Source organism: Oncorhynchus tshawytscha, unplaced genomic scaffold, assembly GCF_018296145.1.
Source record: "Oncorhynchus tshawytscha isolate Ot180627B unplaced genomic scaffold, Otsh_v2.0 Un_scaffold_17_pilon_pilon, whole genome shotgun sequence".
Classification (NCBI taxonomy): domain Eukaryota; kingdom Metazoa; phylum Chordata; class Actinopteri; order Salmoniformes; family Salmonidae; genus Oncorhynchus; species Oncorhynchus tshawytscha.
In genome coordinates this window covers 1,666,684-1,682,422 of record NW_024609830.1, presented here as the reverse complement: position 1 = coordinate 1,682,422, position 15,739 = coordinate 1,666,684, and the positions used below count along the sequence as shown (strand labels likewise).

General features: G+C 45.3%; 1 protein-coding gene across 4 annotated transcripts in view; it reads left to right on the top strand.

The window, feature by feature from the left end:
- LOC121846136 (ephrin-A4-like) overlaps positions 1 to 13,837 on the top strand; it is a 95,382-nt gene extending 81,545 nt beyond the window's left edge. For 2 of the 4 annotated variants that reach the window (XM_042319299.1, XM_042319301.1), the window contains 2 exons: positions 11,309 to 11,344; positions 11,441 to 13,837. In XM_042319299.1, coding sequence (XP_042175233.1) covers positions 11,309 to 11,344; positions 11,441 to 11,535 — 131 coding nt within the window. In that variant the 3' untranslated portion in view covers positions 11,536 to 13,837. The remainder of the gene's footprint in view (positions 1 to 11,308; positions 11,345 to 11,440) is intronic. The other 2 variants (XM_042319302.1, XM_042319300.1) reach the window with 1 other exon arrangement.
- Positions 13,838 to 15,739: the final 1,902 nt, after the last annotated feature.

Here is a 15,739-nt window from a genome sequence, read left to right as displayed (position 1 = left end):
TAATGTTTTGGGCCTGTAGCTTACTGCACAAACCTCATTGCTACAGTACTGTTTTTAATTGGTTAATGTTTCAAAGGCTTATATTTTAAGTCATGTTAATAAACAGAGTGGTAGATCTCAGCATGCATTTTGACTCAGAGTGATCTTGAGTCAAAGGTTGGTGACGGCTTCTCTAACATCGTGTGTGTGCGCGTCAAAAGAACAGACCTTTTAGTATACATTTGTTATCAGTTCAACAGCAAGCTCTCTTGCTCCCTCTCTTTCCTCTCTCTCACACACACTTTCTCATTCTCTTTTCTTTACTCTGCCTCCGTGTCTCTGGTGTGAATTCCCAGAGTTGCTCTAACCCAGGCCCTTCCTACAGTAATGTTAGTCTTCCGGTCCACTGAGCTGCCTGTTCCTATTCCGGTCGGGAATGTTGCCCAGTCACTGTGGGAATGCCTCTACACTCCACAGTTGAAGAGACGTGTGTGTGTGTGTGTGTGTGTGTGTGTGTGTGTGTGTGTGTGTGTGTGTGTGTGTGTGTGTGTGTGTGTGTGTGTGTGTGTGTGTGTGTGTGTGTGTGTGTGTGTGTGTGTGTGTGTGTGTGTGTGTGTGTGTGTGTGTAAGAGACGTCTGTCCCAATTCCCATCACATCCCAGTGGACTGGGCAGGAGGGCTAAATAAATTTCCCAGCCTCGTCTCCACGCTACAGGCAGGGATATCATTAGTTAGGTGTGTGTGTGTGGGGCGTGCCTGGGTTTGTCTTCTCTTCATAGTGCTTATCATCAGCCCATAACCAGGAAATGTATAATGCTCTATATATTCTCTCTTCTTAAACACTTACTCTATTCCAAAGAGAGAGAGGGGATCATTTCATCTGTCCAAATAACTAGAATCAACGTTTGATGTGTGAAGTTGTAATGATCCCGTGGTTGTTCATTAACAACACTCTGATAGTGTTTCTGTGGGGAACAGCAGCAGTAGTGTTGACCTTCTGACTGTTTCCTTCCATTGCTGCTGTTTTTCACACTGACTGAAAATATGCTACGTTTTTCTTATACTGTACAGGATATTTACCTAAATGGACATTATTTTCAGTCTCTGTTCCTCTCTCTCTTTCTTCCTCTCTTTCATTTTCTCTCTTCCTCTGTTCTCTCATCCTGTTCTCCTAGTGAAGCTAATCCAGACTACATTTCAAGAGCCCTCTTCTGTCTTTTTCCTCCCTCTCTTTTTAGTCTTCTGTCGTTCCTGAAGTGGCACTAATCTCCCCCTCTCCCTGTCTCTTCTCCTCGTTCCCCCTCCCTCCTTTTTATGATCTGTCGTCTGGAGCAAAACTAATCTAGGCTTCATCCACTACCATGTCTTTCTCTCTCTCTCATTCCATCCCCATGTTTCCTACCCTCTCTCTCTCTCCTTCCATCCCCATGTTTCCTACCCTCTCTCTCTCTCCTTCCATCCCCATGTTTCCTACCCTCTCTCTCTCTCCTTCCATCCCCATGTTTCCTACCCTCTCTCTCCTTCCATCCCCATGTTTCCTACCCTCTCTCTCTCCTTCCATCCCCATGTTTCCTACCCCCTCTCTCTCCTTCCATCCCCATGTTTCCTACCCTCTCTCTCTTCCATCCCCATGTTTCCTACCCTCTCTGTCTCCTTCCATCCCCATGTTTCCCACCCTCTCTCTCTCCTTCCATCCCCATGTTTCCTACCCTTTCTCTCCTTCCATCCCCATGTTTCCTCCCCTCTCTCTCCTTCCATCCCCATGTTTCCCACCCCCTCTCTCCTTCCATCCCCATGTTTCCTACCCCCTCCTCTCCTTCCATCCCCATGTTTCCCACCCTCTCTCTCCTTCCATCCCCATGTTTCCTACCCTCTCTCCCACCTTCCATCCCCATGTTTCCTACCCTCTCTCTCTCTCTCCTTCCATCCCCATGTTTCCTTCCCTCTCTACCTATCTGACTCTGCTCCCTCCATCCCTCCAACATTTTCTTTGTCTTTTCTATCTCTCCTCTGTATCTCTCCATCTCCTCTCTGGCCATTTATTTACCAAGTCTCCCTCTTTTATTTTGTTCTCCCTCTCTATCTCTGTCATGCAGGGGCTGTTCTGTAAATGTGTTGGGATGAGGATACACTAGGAGAGAGCAGGATGAGACTGAGATGGAAGAGAGGAGAGATGAAAAAGTCTCTCTGTCTCTCTGTCCATTAGTGGTGCAGCTGTTGTTGTGCTCCCTGCAGCATCGCCTCATACTCTCTCTGGTTCCTTCCTGTAGAGGTTCCCTTTTATCTAACAGCCAGCATGGCAGTGTGGCACATACAGTGTGTGTGAGGACCCAGCGATGGCCGTTCCTGTCCTTTAGCCACAGTCTCTCTCTGGCTGCTCTGGATGCTTTCAACTCTGTCTCTACGACTGTCTCTACGACTGTCTCTATCTCAATGACTGTCTCTACGGCTATCTCTGTCTCTACGACTGTCTCTACGACTGTCTCTACAACTATCTCTCTCTATGACTGTCTCTACGACTGTCTCCACGACTGTCTCTACCTCTACGACTGTCTCTACGACTGTCTCTACGACTGTCTCCACGACTGTCTCTACCTCTACGACTGTCTCTACCTCTACGACTGTCTCTCTCTACGACTGTCTATCTCTACGACTGTCTATCTCTACGACTGTCTATCTCTACGACTGTCTGTCTCTACGACTGTCTGTCTCTACGACTGTCTGTCTCTACGACTGTCTATCTCTACGACTGTCTATCTCTACGACTGTGTCTCTACGACTGTCTGTCTCTACGACTGTCTGTCTCTACGACTTTCTCTGCAACGGTCTCGGTCTCTTTCTCTGCAACGGTATCGGTCTCTTTCACTGCAACGGTCTCGGCCTCGGTCTCGGCCTCGGTCTCGGTCTCGGCCTCGGTCTCGGTCTCTTTCTCTTCAGCGGTCTCGGTCTCTTTCTCTGCAACGGTCTCTGTATCGGTCTCGGTCTCTTTCTCTGCAACGGCCTCGGTCTCTTTCTCTGCAACGGTCTCTGTATCGGCCTCGGTCTCTTTCTCTGCAACGGTCTCTGTATCGGCCTCGGTCTCTTTCTCTGCAACGGCCTCGGTCTCTTTCTCTGCAACGGCCTCGGTCTCTTTCTCTGCAACGGCCTCGGTCTCTTTCTCTGCAACGGCCTCGGTCTCTTTCTCTGCAATGGCCTCGGTCTCTTTCTCTGCCGGCCTCGGTCTCTTTCTCTGTCGGCCTCGGTCTCGGTCTCTTTCTCTGCAGCGGTCTCGGTCTCTTTCTCTGCAACGGTCTCGGTCTCTTTCTCTGCAACGGTCTCTGTATCGGTCTCGGTCTCTTTCTCTGCAACGGCCTCGGTCTCTTTCTCTGCAACGGTCTCTGTATCGGCCTCGGTCTCTTTCTCTGCAACGGCCTCGGTCTCTTTCTCTGCAACGGCCTCGGTCTCTTTCTCTGCAACGGCCTCGGTCTCTTTCTCTGCAACGGCCTCGGTCTCTTTCTCTGCAACGGCCTCGGTCTCTTTCTCTGCAACGGCCTCGGTCTCTTTCTCTGCAACGGTCTCTTTCTCTGCAACGGCCTCGGTCTCTTTCTCTGCAACGGTCTCTGTATCGGCCTCGGTCTCTTTCTCTGCAACGGCCTCGGTCTCTTTCTCTGCAACGGCCTCGGTCTCTTTCTCTGCAACGGCCTCGGTCTCTTTCTCTGCAACGGCCTCGGTCTCTTTCTCTGCAATGGCCTCGGTCTCTTTCTCTGCAACGGCCTCGGTCTCTTTCTCTGCAACGGCCTCGGTCTCTTTCTCTGCAACGGTCTCGGTCTCTTTCTTTGCAACGGTCTCTTTCTCTGCAACGGCCTCGGTCTCTTTCTCTGCAACGGCCTCGGTCTCTTTCTCTGCAATGGCCTCGGTCTCTTTCTCTGCAACGGCCTCGGTCTCTTTCTCTGCAACGGTCTCGGTCTCTTTCTCTGCAACGGTCTCGGTCTCTTTCTCTGCAACGGTCTCGGTCTCTTTCTCTGCAACGGCCTCGGTCTCTCTTTCTCTGCAACGGTCTCGGTCTCTTTCTCTGCAACGGTCTCGGTCTCTTTCTCTGCAACGGTCTCGGTCTCTTTCTCTGCAACGGCCTCGGTCTCTTTCTCTGCAACGGCCTCGGTCTCTTTCTCTGCAACGGCCTCGGTCTCTTTCTCTGCAACGGCCTCGGTCTCTTTCTCTGCAACGGCCTCGGTCTCTTTCTCTGCAACGGCCTCGGTCTCTTTCTCTGCAACGGCCTCGGTCTCTTTCTCTGCAACGGCCTCGGTCTCGGTCTCTTTCTCTGCAGCGGTCTCGGTCTCTTTCTCTGCAACGGTCTCTGTATCGGTCTGGTCTCTTTCTCTGCAACGGCCTCGGTCTCTTTCTCTGCAACGGTCTCTGTATCGGCCTCGGTCTCTTTCTCTGCAACGGCCTCGGTCTCTTTCTCTGCAACGGCCTCAGTCTCTTTCTCTGCAACGGCCTCGGTCTCTTTCTCTGCAACGGTCTCTGTCGGCCTCGGTCTCTTTCTCTGCAACGGCCTCGGTCTCTTTCTCTGCAACGGCCTCGGTCTCGGTCTCTTTCTCTGCAACAGCCTCGGTCTCGGTCTCTTTCTCTGCAACGGTCTCGGTCTCTTTCTCTGCAACGGCCTCGGTCTCTTTCTCTGCAACGGCCTCGGTCTCTTTCTCTGCAACGGCCTCGGTCTCTTTCTCTGCAGCGGTCTCGGTCTCTTTCTCTCCAGCGGTCTCGGTCTCTTTCTCTGCAGCGGTCTCGGTCTCTTTCTCTGCAACGGTCTCGGTCTCTTTCTCTGCAACGGCCTCGGTCTCTTTCTCTGCAACGGTCTCTGTCTCGGTCTCTTTCTCTGCAACGGCCTCGGTCTCGGTCTCTTTCTCTGCAACGGCCTCGGTCTCGGTCTCTTTCTCTGCAGCGGTCTCGGTCTCTTTCTCTGCAACGGTCTCTGTATCGGTCTCTTTCTCTGCAACGGCCTCAGTCTCTTTCTCTGCAACGGCCTCGGTCTCTTTCTCTGCAACGGTCTCTGTATTGGCCTCGGTCTCTTTCTCTGCAACGGCCTCGGTCTCTTTCTCTGCAACGGCCTCGGTCTCTTTCTCTGCAACGGCCTCGGTCTCTTTCTCTGCAACGGCCTCGGTCTCTTTCTCTGCAACGGCCTCGGTCTCTCTCTTTCTCTGCAACGGGTCTCGGTCTCTTTCTCTGCAACAGCCTCGGTCTCGGTCTCTTTCTCTGCAACGGTCTCTCTCTTTCTCTGCAACGGCCTCGGTCTCTTTCTCTGCAACGGCCTCGGTCTCTTTCTCTGCAACGGTCTCTCTTTCTCTGCAGCGGTCTCGGTCTCTTTCTCTGCAGCGGTCTCGGTCTCTTTCTCTGCAGCGGTCTCGGTCTCTTTCTCTGCAACGGTCTCGGTCTCTTTCTCTGCAACGGCCTCGGTCTCTTTCTCTGCAACGGTCTCGGTCTCGGTCTCTTTCTCTGCAACGGCCTCGGTCTCGGTCTCTTTCTCTGCAACGGCCTCGGTCTCGGTCTCTTTCTCTGCAGCGGTCTCGGTCTCTTTCTCTGCAACGGTCTCTGTATCGGTCTCGGTCTCTTTCTCTGCAACGGTCTCAGTCTCTTTCTCTGCAACGGCCTCGGTCTCTTTCTCTGCAACGGTCTCTGTATTGGCCTCGGTCTCTTTCTCTGCAACGGCCTCGGTCTCTTTCTCTGCAACGGCCTCGGTCTCTTTCTCTGCAACGGTCTCGGTCTCTTTCTCTGCAACGGTCTCGGTCTCTTTCTCTGCAACGGCCTCGGTCTCTTTCTCTGCAACGGCCTCGGTCTCTTTCTCTGCAACGGCCTCGGTCTCTTTCTCTGCAACGGCCTCGGTCTCTTCTCTTTCTCTGCAACGGCCTCGGTCTCGGTCTCTTTCTCTGCAACGGCCTCGGTCTCTTTCTCTGCAACGGTCTCTGGGTCTCTTTCTCTGCAACGGCCTCAGTCTCTTTCTCTGCAACGGCCTCTCTCTTTCTCTGCAACGGTCTCGGTCTCTTTCTCTGCAACGGCCTCGGTCTCTTTCTCTGCATCGGTCTCGGTCTCTTTCTCTGCAACGGCCTCTGTCTCTTTCTCTGCAACGGTCTCGGTCTCTTTCTCTGCAACGGCCTCGGTCTCTTTCTCTGCAACGGCCTCGGTCTCTTTCTCTGCAACGGCCTCGGTCTCTTTCTCTGCAACGGCCTCGGTCTCTTTCTCTGCAACGGCCGGTCTCTCTCTGCAACGGCTTTGGTCTCTTTCTCTGCATCGGTCTCGGTCTCTTTCTCTGCAACGGTCTCTGTCTCTTTCTCTGCAACGGCCTCTTTCTCTTTCTCTGCAACGGCCTCGGTCTCTGTCTCTTTCTCTGCAACGGCCTCGGTCTCGGTCTTTCTCTGCAGCGGTCTCGGTCTCTTTCTCTGCAACGGCCTCGGTCTCTTTCTCTGCAACGGTCTCGGTCTCTTTCTCTGCAACGGTCTCGGTCTCTTTCTCTGCAACGGCTTCAGTCTCTGCAACGGTCTCGGTCTCTTTCTCTGCAACGGTCTCGGTCTCTTTCTCTGCAACGGCTTCAGTCTCTTTCTCTGCAACGGCTTTGGTCTCTTTCTCTGCAACGGTCTCGGTCTCTTTCTCTGCAACGGTCTCGGTCTCTTTCCTGCAACGGTCTCGGTCTCTTTCTCTGCAACGGTCTCGGTCTCTTTCTCTGCAACGGTCTCGGTCTCTTTCCTGCAACGGTCTCGGTCTCTTTCTCTGCAACGGTCTCGGTCTCTTTCTCTGCAACGGTCTCGGTCTCTTTCTCTGCAACGGTCTCGGTCTCTTTCCCTGCAACGGTCTCGGGTCTCTTTCCTGCAACGGTCTCGGGTCTCTTTCCCTGCAACGGTCTCGGGTCTCTTTCCCTGCAACGGCCTCGGGTCTCTTTCCCTGCAACGGTCTCGGGTCTCTTTCTCTGCAACGGTCTCACTATCCTGTCTTTTTCAAACAACAAACCTTGCTCTGAATGTTATTTTCAGGTGGCCATTCCCTGTAGTTGGGAATGAGCACTCACAAACACACACGTGCACGCACACACACGGGGATCTGAAGGACAGAGCGGTGACAGAGGGTCCATCAGGTACACTGTCATTGTACCAAGGTCACCCAGCACTCTGTGGTGGCATCCTCTTCTCTCCTGTGTCATTGTGTGTGTGTTTATCCACTCAAATTAACCAGCACTCTCCTGTGTGCGTGTGTCACAGGCCAACTTTTTTTCTAACTGAAATGAACTGAAACAGCCGTAAAGAGAGCACGGCAGGTAGGACACAGTTGCACGTGACACAGGAAGCTCCTAAGGTCTGTGCTGGGATTAATTAGTCACTTTATCTATGTTCCTCTCTCCCTGTTGGTGTCTATTTATTGAATTCAATTCTCTTTGGATATCTTGGTTCTGCAGACTGCTGAATGACATTGTAAATGAACAGAAAGTCTAAGTTTGACTCTACAGTAAATTTGACACTACTGAAGTGTCCCGGTGAAAAGTGTCCCCTACCCACTCCAGTAGAGCGGTGTCACGGCAAAAAGCCCCCTTCTCCAATTCTGCTGTGCTAGAACAGTGTTGCATTAGACGCAACCTTCAAAATCCGCATCACCAGAGTGGTGTCACGCTGAAACAGCTCCCCCTGCTGCTCCGCCTTTCTTTCCTCCTTTCCCCCTCAATCTTCCGCTATCTTCCTCTACTTACCTTTCAATGAAGACAACTTCTCCAAACACGAAGTCTGCTGTTGTTCCCCAGCCTCCTCTCTCATTCTCTTTCCTTCTCTCTCTTTCCCGCTGTGTGAAGCCATTATAGACCTTCTACTCTCTCTAATTGATTTTCCCTTTCTTTCTCCTACTCTCCTCTTTTTCTCCCTCCCTCTCTCCCCTGCTGTGAACAGTCCATCGTGGTCATTTCAGGTTGCCGTCCCCTCTCTGGTCTTTCACCTTTTTTCAACTTTTTTTTTTCTTTTTCTATTCTGAATACCTTTGTGCCCCCTGCCCACCCTTCCGAACACACACACACTCGCTCACACACACCGCTCGTCTACCTCTCTCTCCGACTTCCAGCACAACACTGAAGGACGAACTTTGACCAACTTCCTACCGTGATTCGATTTTTCGATTTTTCGGCGAGCAGGTTTGGAATGTTTTCCGCCCAGGAAGATGGCTTCCTACCTCTAGTCACTGTGTTTATAAAATGGCGGCGCGGGGAAGGAGAGGTGGAGTCACGGAATGGTGTCTCTCTGCAGTTCTCTGTCTGGAGACACACATGCATGCTCACATCCACTCACACTCACACAGTGGGTCTCTCTCTGCAGTGCAGTGCTTTCCTGAGATGCATGCGACCATGGCAGCCATTTTGGGGTAGAGCTGGCCGTGACCAATACAGAACAGTTATCTACAGCACGCATGTAGTCATTCACGCATGTAGTCATTCACACAAATTTACCTAATCATGTACAACAGCAATACACAGATAATAACTTTGGTATTTCCACCATTTAGATGCATGTTGAGTAGTTAAAAAGCTTTTTATTTCTCCTCATTTTAACAATCTGCCATAAAGAACGTATGTTCAACTTAATATCTCAAGAGACCAAATAAAGTATCTGGGTTGACCACTTCATCTGAAATCAGACATAAATCCCCTTGTGACATGGGGAATGCAAGCTTGTTCTGTACCACAGGGAAGGGCAATTGAATGTAAGCTTCACAAAATAATGTCATTGTGAAAATGTATCTTGCCTATGTATCTCTGGGTAACAGGGTTGATGTGTTGTGCTCCACCTGCTCAGTTTTCCACCACAAAACACCAGAAAATGGCCGAAGGAGTAGAACCAGCTCACCTGCTTTTACACTATGACCTGACTATTAATGTTCAATATCTCTATTTAAAAAAGAATAGTTTCACCAGCATCTTATTATAATATTAAAACGAGTTCAGTTCACTTAACAGGATTGACCTTAAAATGAGGGACAGGTTTATTTATTTTTTTACCTTAAAATTAATCACTTAAATATTAATCTTAAGAAATGACTTTGTTAAAGCTACAAAATAACTAGGGTCTTACAATGATGGTGAAAATGGAGATATGTTGGGATTAAGTGGGTTAAAATCTTCCTAGAATTCAGAGGATGCACAGAGGGACACGTCAAAATGCTGAATGTTGGTACTTTAGTCTTTGTTAAAGGTGATCTCTCCTCTATTTCCTGGTTGCTAAAATTCTAATTCAATATCTTTTCCATAATCAAAAATATTGTATTTTCAGCTGTTCGAAGCAAAAAAACAGAAAGTTAAAGATTCAAAGAAGTAACATAAGAACATAGAACAGATCTACCGCTTCATAGACTTTCTTTCAATGAGAATGACAGATCTGTAACTCACATTTCTATGTGACTTTGGTCGGGTCACCCAAAAAGTGCCATATTGCAGCTTTAATATAAAGATCTGATTTATTGAGTTTTCTATGTGGACTATATTAATGGACACTTCAGTTAATATATCCGGCTTTTAATATTCAATATTTGTGCAGAATTTCTGCTTGAAATATCAAAGGGATGAAAAGGCACTCATCTCGTAGAACGATCTATTCATTCAGTGAACAAAAATTATATTACGCTTTTCAATTATTTGACGTATATATATATTTTTTTTTGTCATTGACGATTCAACATTTAATTGTTTATGCAGACTTAGTTCTTCTTGAAACAGCAGTATAGTTTGGTAAAATATTACGTTTATTAAACCGCTATAATCACGCAGAGTCATTTTAAAGTCAGCTATTGATGTAGGCATTAGGTCAATGCGTACATTTCAAAATCAGTTAATGCTCTTTAATTTATTCATTTAGTCTTTGAGTATGCATTTGTTTGTTGCCTTTGATGTAAATAGTTTGGTATGTTCTGTTAATTGTATTTGGAGAATTACCTGATAAAACCTCTGCTTTATTTGAGCTGTTTTTATCCACTCAATGTGGACATGAAAGATTGGATTAATAGAACCCTGCAACTTTTAGTTTATTGTTTTATAATTATTAACTAATGTTACAAAACAAAATAAGGAACAGAAGTAATGTGTTCTGTAACTTTCACAGTTTTGATGCTTTTGACACAAAATGCCCTTTTCACATTTTCTTCTGCTTAAAGTTAGTACACACACACACACACACACACAGTGAGAGGCCCGACCACAGCATGTAATTTAATGCTTCGTTAACTCTTCCATAGTTATTTCTTCAGAATATGAGAGGTTTGTTAAGCCCCTCCCTCATCAACATGGAAGCCTCTTTGACTTGTAGTACAACCCTGACTATAGACATAACAGAATATAACACCTATAGATACCTTAGTCAAGCCCTAATAACACACACACACACAGAAAATGATCTCCAAGCTAAGTATTCGATCAGTGAGCCATCTTGTGAAAAACATGTCTTAGACATCAGGGTTCTGCTGATGTACACAATTCATTGTAGGAACACAGTCAACTGGATAACAGTTTCATTACAATGATCTCCTGCACATTTTCTGCTATTTTCTTCCTAAACCTTTCCCTTGTTCTCTCCCTTCACTATCAGCCTTAATTTTCTACTTCTTTTTGCTCTTTCTGGTATTGTAGCATTCTCTCCCACCTCTCTCTCGCCCTCTTGCCCCTATCCACCTTGCTTTGCCCTCCAGCACCCATCCCACCCCTCTCTAACTCCCTCCAGTCCTCCATTATTTCCTTTTAGTCAGCCCCCCTGCTGAGGGAGTGACACCCAGACACAAACACCCCTCCCTCCTCCGTCTCCCTCTCTCTTTCTCTCCCTCTCTCCACCTGACCTTCTTACAATCTTTCCTTCCCTCCCTGCTTTTCTCTGTCTGTTTTTCTCCCAGGTCTTTTCCACCTCCACCCTTTCATTTCCTCTCATATGTCCTCTTGTTCTCTTTTCCCTTTCTCTCTCTCTTATTCCTCATCTCTCTCTCTCTTATTCCTCACCTCTCTCTCTCTTATTCCTCATCTCTCTCCCTCTATTATTCTTATTCTTCATCAATTTAATTTTACTCCTTGGCTCAACATTATCTTCCTCCTGACTCACTTTCTTAGCTTGTTTTTCATTCAACCTTTAAGAAAATTTGCATTGGGGACATATTTTAGGGTTGCGCAGTCAGTAGTCATTTTTCATGGCATTTGGCTGTGAGTAATGGTAAATACCCTCCCCTAGTCATTTTTCTGTTTGTTTTTTTGTTTCATGCAAGAAAGGCTCTAGTTTTTGGGAAACTTGAAAATTACTTGAATAATGAACTTTATTTTTATGTCCTGCTCTCTCCCTCTCTTCCCCTCGCTTAGCAACCATAGGGTCCAAGCAGAACAAGCAGGAACAAGGTGAGATACAACTGCACTCTGTGTGTGTGGTATGCAAAGCATGCACAGGATGTTCATTGGTATTGATGAACTGCTAATTCTCTGACTCTCTCTCAGGTACTCCAGCTCTTCACAGTGATGTGTGTTCAATGAGGACAGTTCCTCTTTCTCTCCTCCTCCTTGTCCCACTCTTGAACTTCCTCTCTATCTAACATCCCTCTATTCAAGCTGACCTCCTGAGTATCTACCATGCCCACTGTAGATGGCCTGCCTCACCCACTCAGTCCCTACTTTAAACTATCCACACCTCATAGGGAGGCCAAGTCTTCATTTCAGACCCTCAAATGACTGCAATAGGGTAGACTTCAACATTACACACACTCCAACTACACACACTCCAACTACACACACTCCAACACATCACCTCTGTCTTTTCTGGGGTGGCACTAATCTTTCTCTTCTTGGCCTCCTATTTTCTCTCTGTCCACTCTCTCCTCTCGTTCCCCCTCTTCCATCCCTCGCTCCTGACTAAGCTCCCTCTGAAACAAATTGACACTAATCTTTCTCTTCTTGGCCTCCTATTTTCTCTCTGTCCACTCTCTCCTCTCGTTCCCCCTCTTCCATCCCTCGCTCCTGACTAAGCTCCCTCTGAAACAGACTGACACTAATCTACCATCAAAGCTCTCATTCTTCATTTCCCACCTTTATCCACTCCATCCTGTAGACTCCATCTGTGTCGTCTCTCTCTTCCTCTCTCTCTCTCGCTCTTCCTCTCTCTCTCTCTCTTCCTCTCTCTCTCTCTCTCTCTGTGTGTGTGAACATAATGTGCCAGCTGAGCCAAAGTGGATCATCCAGACGTTGTTCTGTTAAATTACTACGGAGAGGACCAGACTTGGAGTTGACTGCTTCTGAACAGAACCATGTTTTTGAGTTGACGTCATTGGATTTGAAAGTCATTGTTTTTTAGATGAAAACCAACTTATTTTTTTTGTATCCAAAGTGGGACCAACTGTTAAACACAGTAACACCAAATGTTGACCAAACTTTATTAAAAAAGTTAACCAGTGACGACACTGCCTAAACCAGGATATGCTGTGTGAGTGGGACCCTAGGAATGATGAACTGGAATATTGTAACTGGTCTGCTACGCCCTCTACTGGGATCATACTGGTTACACTGGTCCAACTGGGCTGTAACACCTGACAGTCTGTGGGAGTAATCTGACCATATCTGGAATTAACTGGACTGTCTGGTGGTTTACCTCTGTCTTAAAAGGCAATCAAAAGGAATTGTGGGAAACACACTGAGGGTACTTCCTCACTTCACCTCACACGCACCGAACCACATCGGCTGATTGACAGATGCTCCTCACCAACCAGGTGTGCAGGTACACTATTTAGACTGTCTGCTGAGCACTTAACCAGGCGAGGACCTCCATCAATGAGAAGAGGCCTAAAGCTGGTGTTTGTTTGAATAGAGGTTTTTGTTTTAGTGCAGTAAAGATTCTGCTTTAGGTGTTTCAGTTAAATATTGATGTTTTGTAGAGGTCCTGTAATGTTGGCATCCATTTTGATTATTTGAAACATCCTGAAAAAATCTACATTTTTACATGGCTGAACTTTTTTTGTTTACAGGTCTAGATTAACTCCAATTGTTGTTGTTTATAGTGCTATCAAGAATAACTAAAGCACTTTAGTACAGGTTACCCACTTATTTTTCTTTAAGTTAAAAACAATACATTTTTTCATTAATAAAATGGCATTTTTTAATGCTATTTTATTATCAAAGCAATTTAAATGAATACATTTTATTTTGATTGTCATATCTTTTATCTGTTGGTTAGATATGATTTCATGTTCCATTCACAAAAGTAATATATCACTAAATTGCATTTACAGTAGAAGCGTGTTACAAATATCACAAACCTAACAAATATACATGTTTTATTTTCAAAAGTGAGAGATTTAACTGCAATTATTCTTATTAATTTAATCCCACAAAAACGAGTGTAATATTTAATTAAATTCATAATTCTGATAAATTGCTTATCTTAATCCAACATAATTAATCATTATTAAATACAGGCTATTCGGGGATGCAGTTTTTCCCCACATTCTGATGTTGTCTTTGGTAACAGCATTTAGAAAACAATGTTTTCTTTCCGAAATAAATATGTTGACTCATAGTTATGCCTGTAAGCACTTACTCAGAGAGATGAGTCTGTATTATTACTTTACACACACATTTGGATAACAATATACTTCAATGACAATTAAATATTTTGTTCTCGTCTACACGCAGGTTATTCAGTAATATAATGACTATTCCAGGGGTTTAAACACTGATGTCTGGAACCTTGTTGTATAAAGCTGGTGCTCCCAGATTGAGTTTTTTTTGTTTTCACATTTTAGTGAAGTATGAAGCATCTTCTATGAAGAGCGAACTGCAAACAGCCCTTTTATACAAGGTGAGATGACAAAATAAAAGATGATTGCAATAAGACTGTTGAAATTTCTTAACTTTGCTATTTGTGGTTTTTCGCAGTTTATTTGTCTTCCTTCTTGTTTCTTTGTTTTACTACAGGAAGTTCTATAATCAAGACTAATTTAGACAGTGTACACACACACATACACACACACACACATACATACACACCTTTATTTATGGAATACAAACATATGTTCAATGCACAGGATTATGTTCGTTGTGAGACCTCTGAGGCTCCAGATGACCTTGTGGTTTGAAAGGCCATTGTAACCTGAGAAAACCAATGGAATATTGATCTGAGTTTATATTTGATGTACAGTCGGCAGAACCCCGATAAGACCAAGACATTGCATGCTCCTGGGAGTACTCCTTCATACATCATAGCTCATACAGTATATGTACAGTAGTTATTTGTATTCCTATCAAGACCGATATGCAACAATGAATCCAGTAATATCAGTATTTGTTTAAGATCCACTTCCATCTAAATAACCTGTATGTTTGTGCAGTTGGGCACGCCACGACCATTAGACCTGATGACGTGTTTCTGTACCTGAGCTTAGCTTGCTAATGTCGCCATGACATCACTTACAAGCGTGATCAGGGATTTCTGTTGGAGAAACCGTTTTTGCCTATCTTTGGCCTATATGTTTGAAAATACATTTATGTAGGTTTTAAATTATAGCCCCAGACATCCAATATCCCTGGATATGATGGCTAATGTCTCTTATTTCATGGTTTATAATCTCATCTGATTTGCATTTATTATGGATCCCCATTAGTTCCTTCCAAGGCAGCAGCTACTCTTCCTGGGGTCCAACAACATTAATGCAGTTATATACGATTAAGCAATAAGGCCCAAGGAGGTGTGGTATATGGCCAATATACCACAAACCACCGAGGTGCCTTATCGATATTATAAACTGGTTACCAATGTAATTAGAGCAGTAAAAATACATCTTTTGTTGTACCTATGGTATATGGTCTGATATACCATGGGTGTCATTACAAATAATACATGACATTACATTTCTAACACCCAATACATTTAGTGTGTTCCCTCAGGCCCCTGATGTCTGTCACAGATAATACATGCTCTTTAGGACTGGTTCTGGGTTTGACTATAATACATGATCTTTAGGACTGGTTCTGGGTTTGACTATAATACATGATCTTTAGGACTGGTTCTGGGTTTGACTATAATACATGATCTTTAGGACTGGTTCTGGGTTTGACTATAATACATGATTTTTAGGACTGGTTCTGGGTTTGACTATAATACATGATCTTTAGGACTGGTTCTGGGTTTGACTATAATACATGATCTTTAGGACTGGGACTGGTTCTGGGTTTGACTATAATACATGATCTTTAGGACTGGTTCTTTTGAGGACTGGTTCTGGGTTTGACTATAATACATGATCTTTATGATCTTTTTAGGACTGGTTCTGGGTTTGACTATAATACATGTTTGACTATGGTTCTGGGTTTGACTATAATACATGATCTTTAGGACTGGTTCTGGGTTTGACTATAATACATGATCTTTTCTGGGTTTGAGGACTGGTTCTGGGTTTGACTATAATACATTATCTTTAGGACTGGTTCTGGGTTTGACTATAATACATGATCTTTAGGACTGGTTCTGGGTTTGACTATAATACATTATCTTTAGGACTGGTTCTGGGTTTGACTATAATACATTATCTTTAGGACTGGTTCTGGGTTTGACTATAATACATTATCTTTAGGACTGGTTCTGGGTTTGACTATAATACATTATCTTTAGGACTGGTTCTGGGTTTGACTATAATACATTATCTTTAGGACTGGTTCTGGGTTTGACTATAATACATGATCTTTAGAACTGGTTCTGGGTTTGACTATAATACATTATCTTTAGGACTGGTTCTGGGTTTGACTATAATA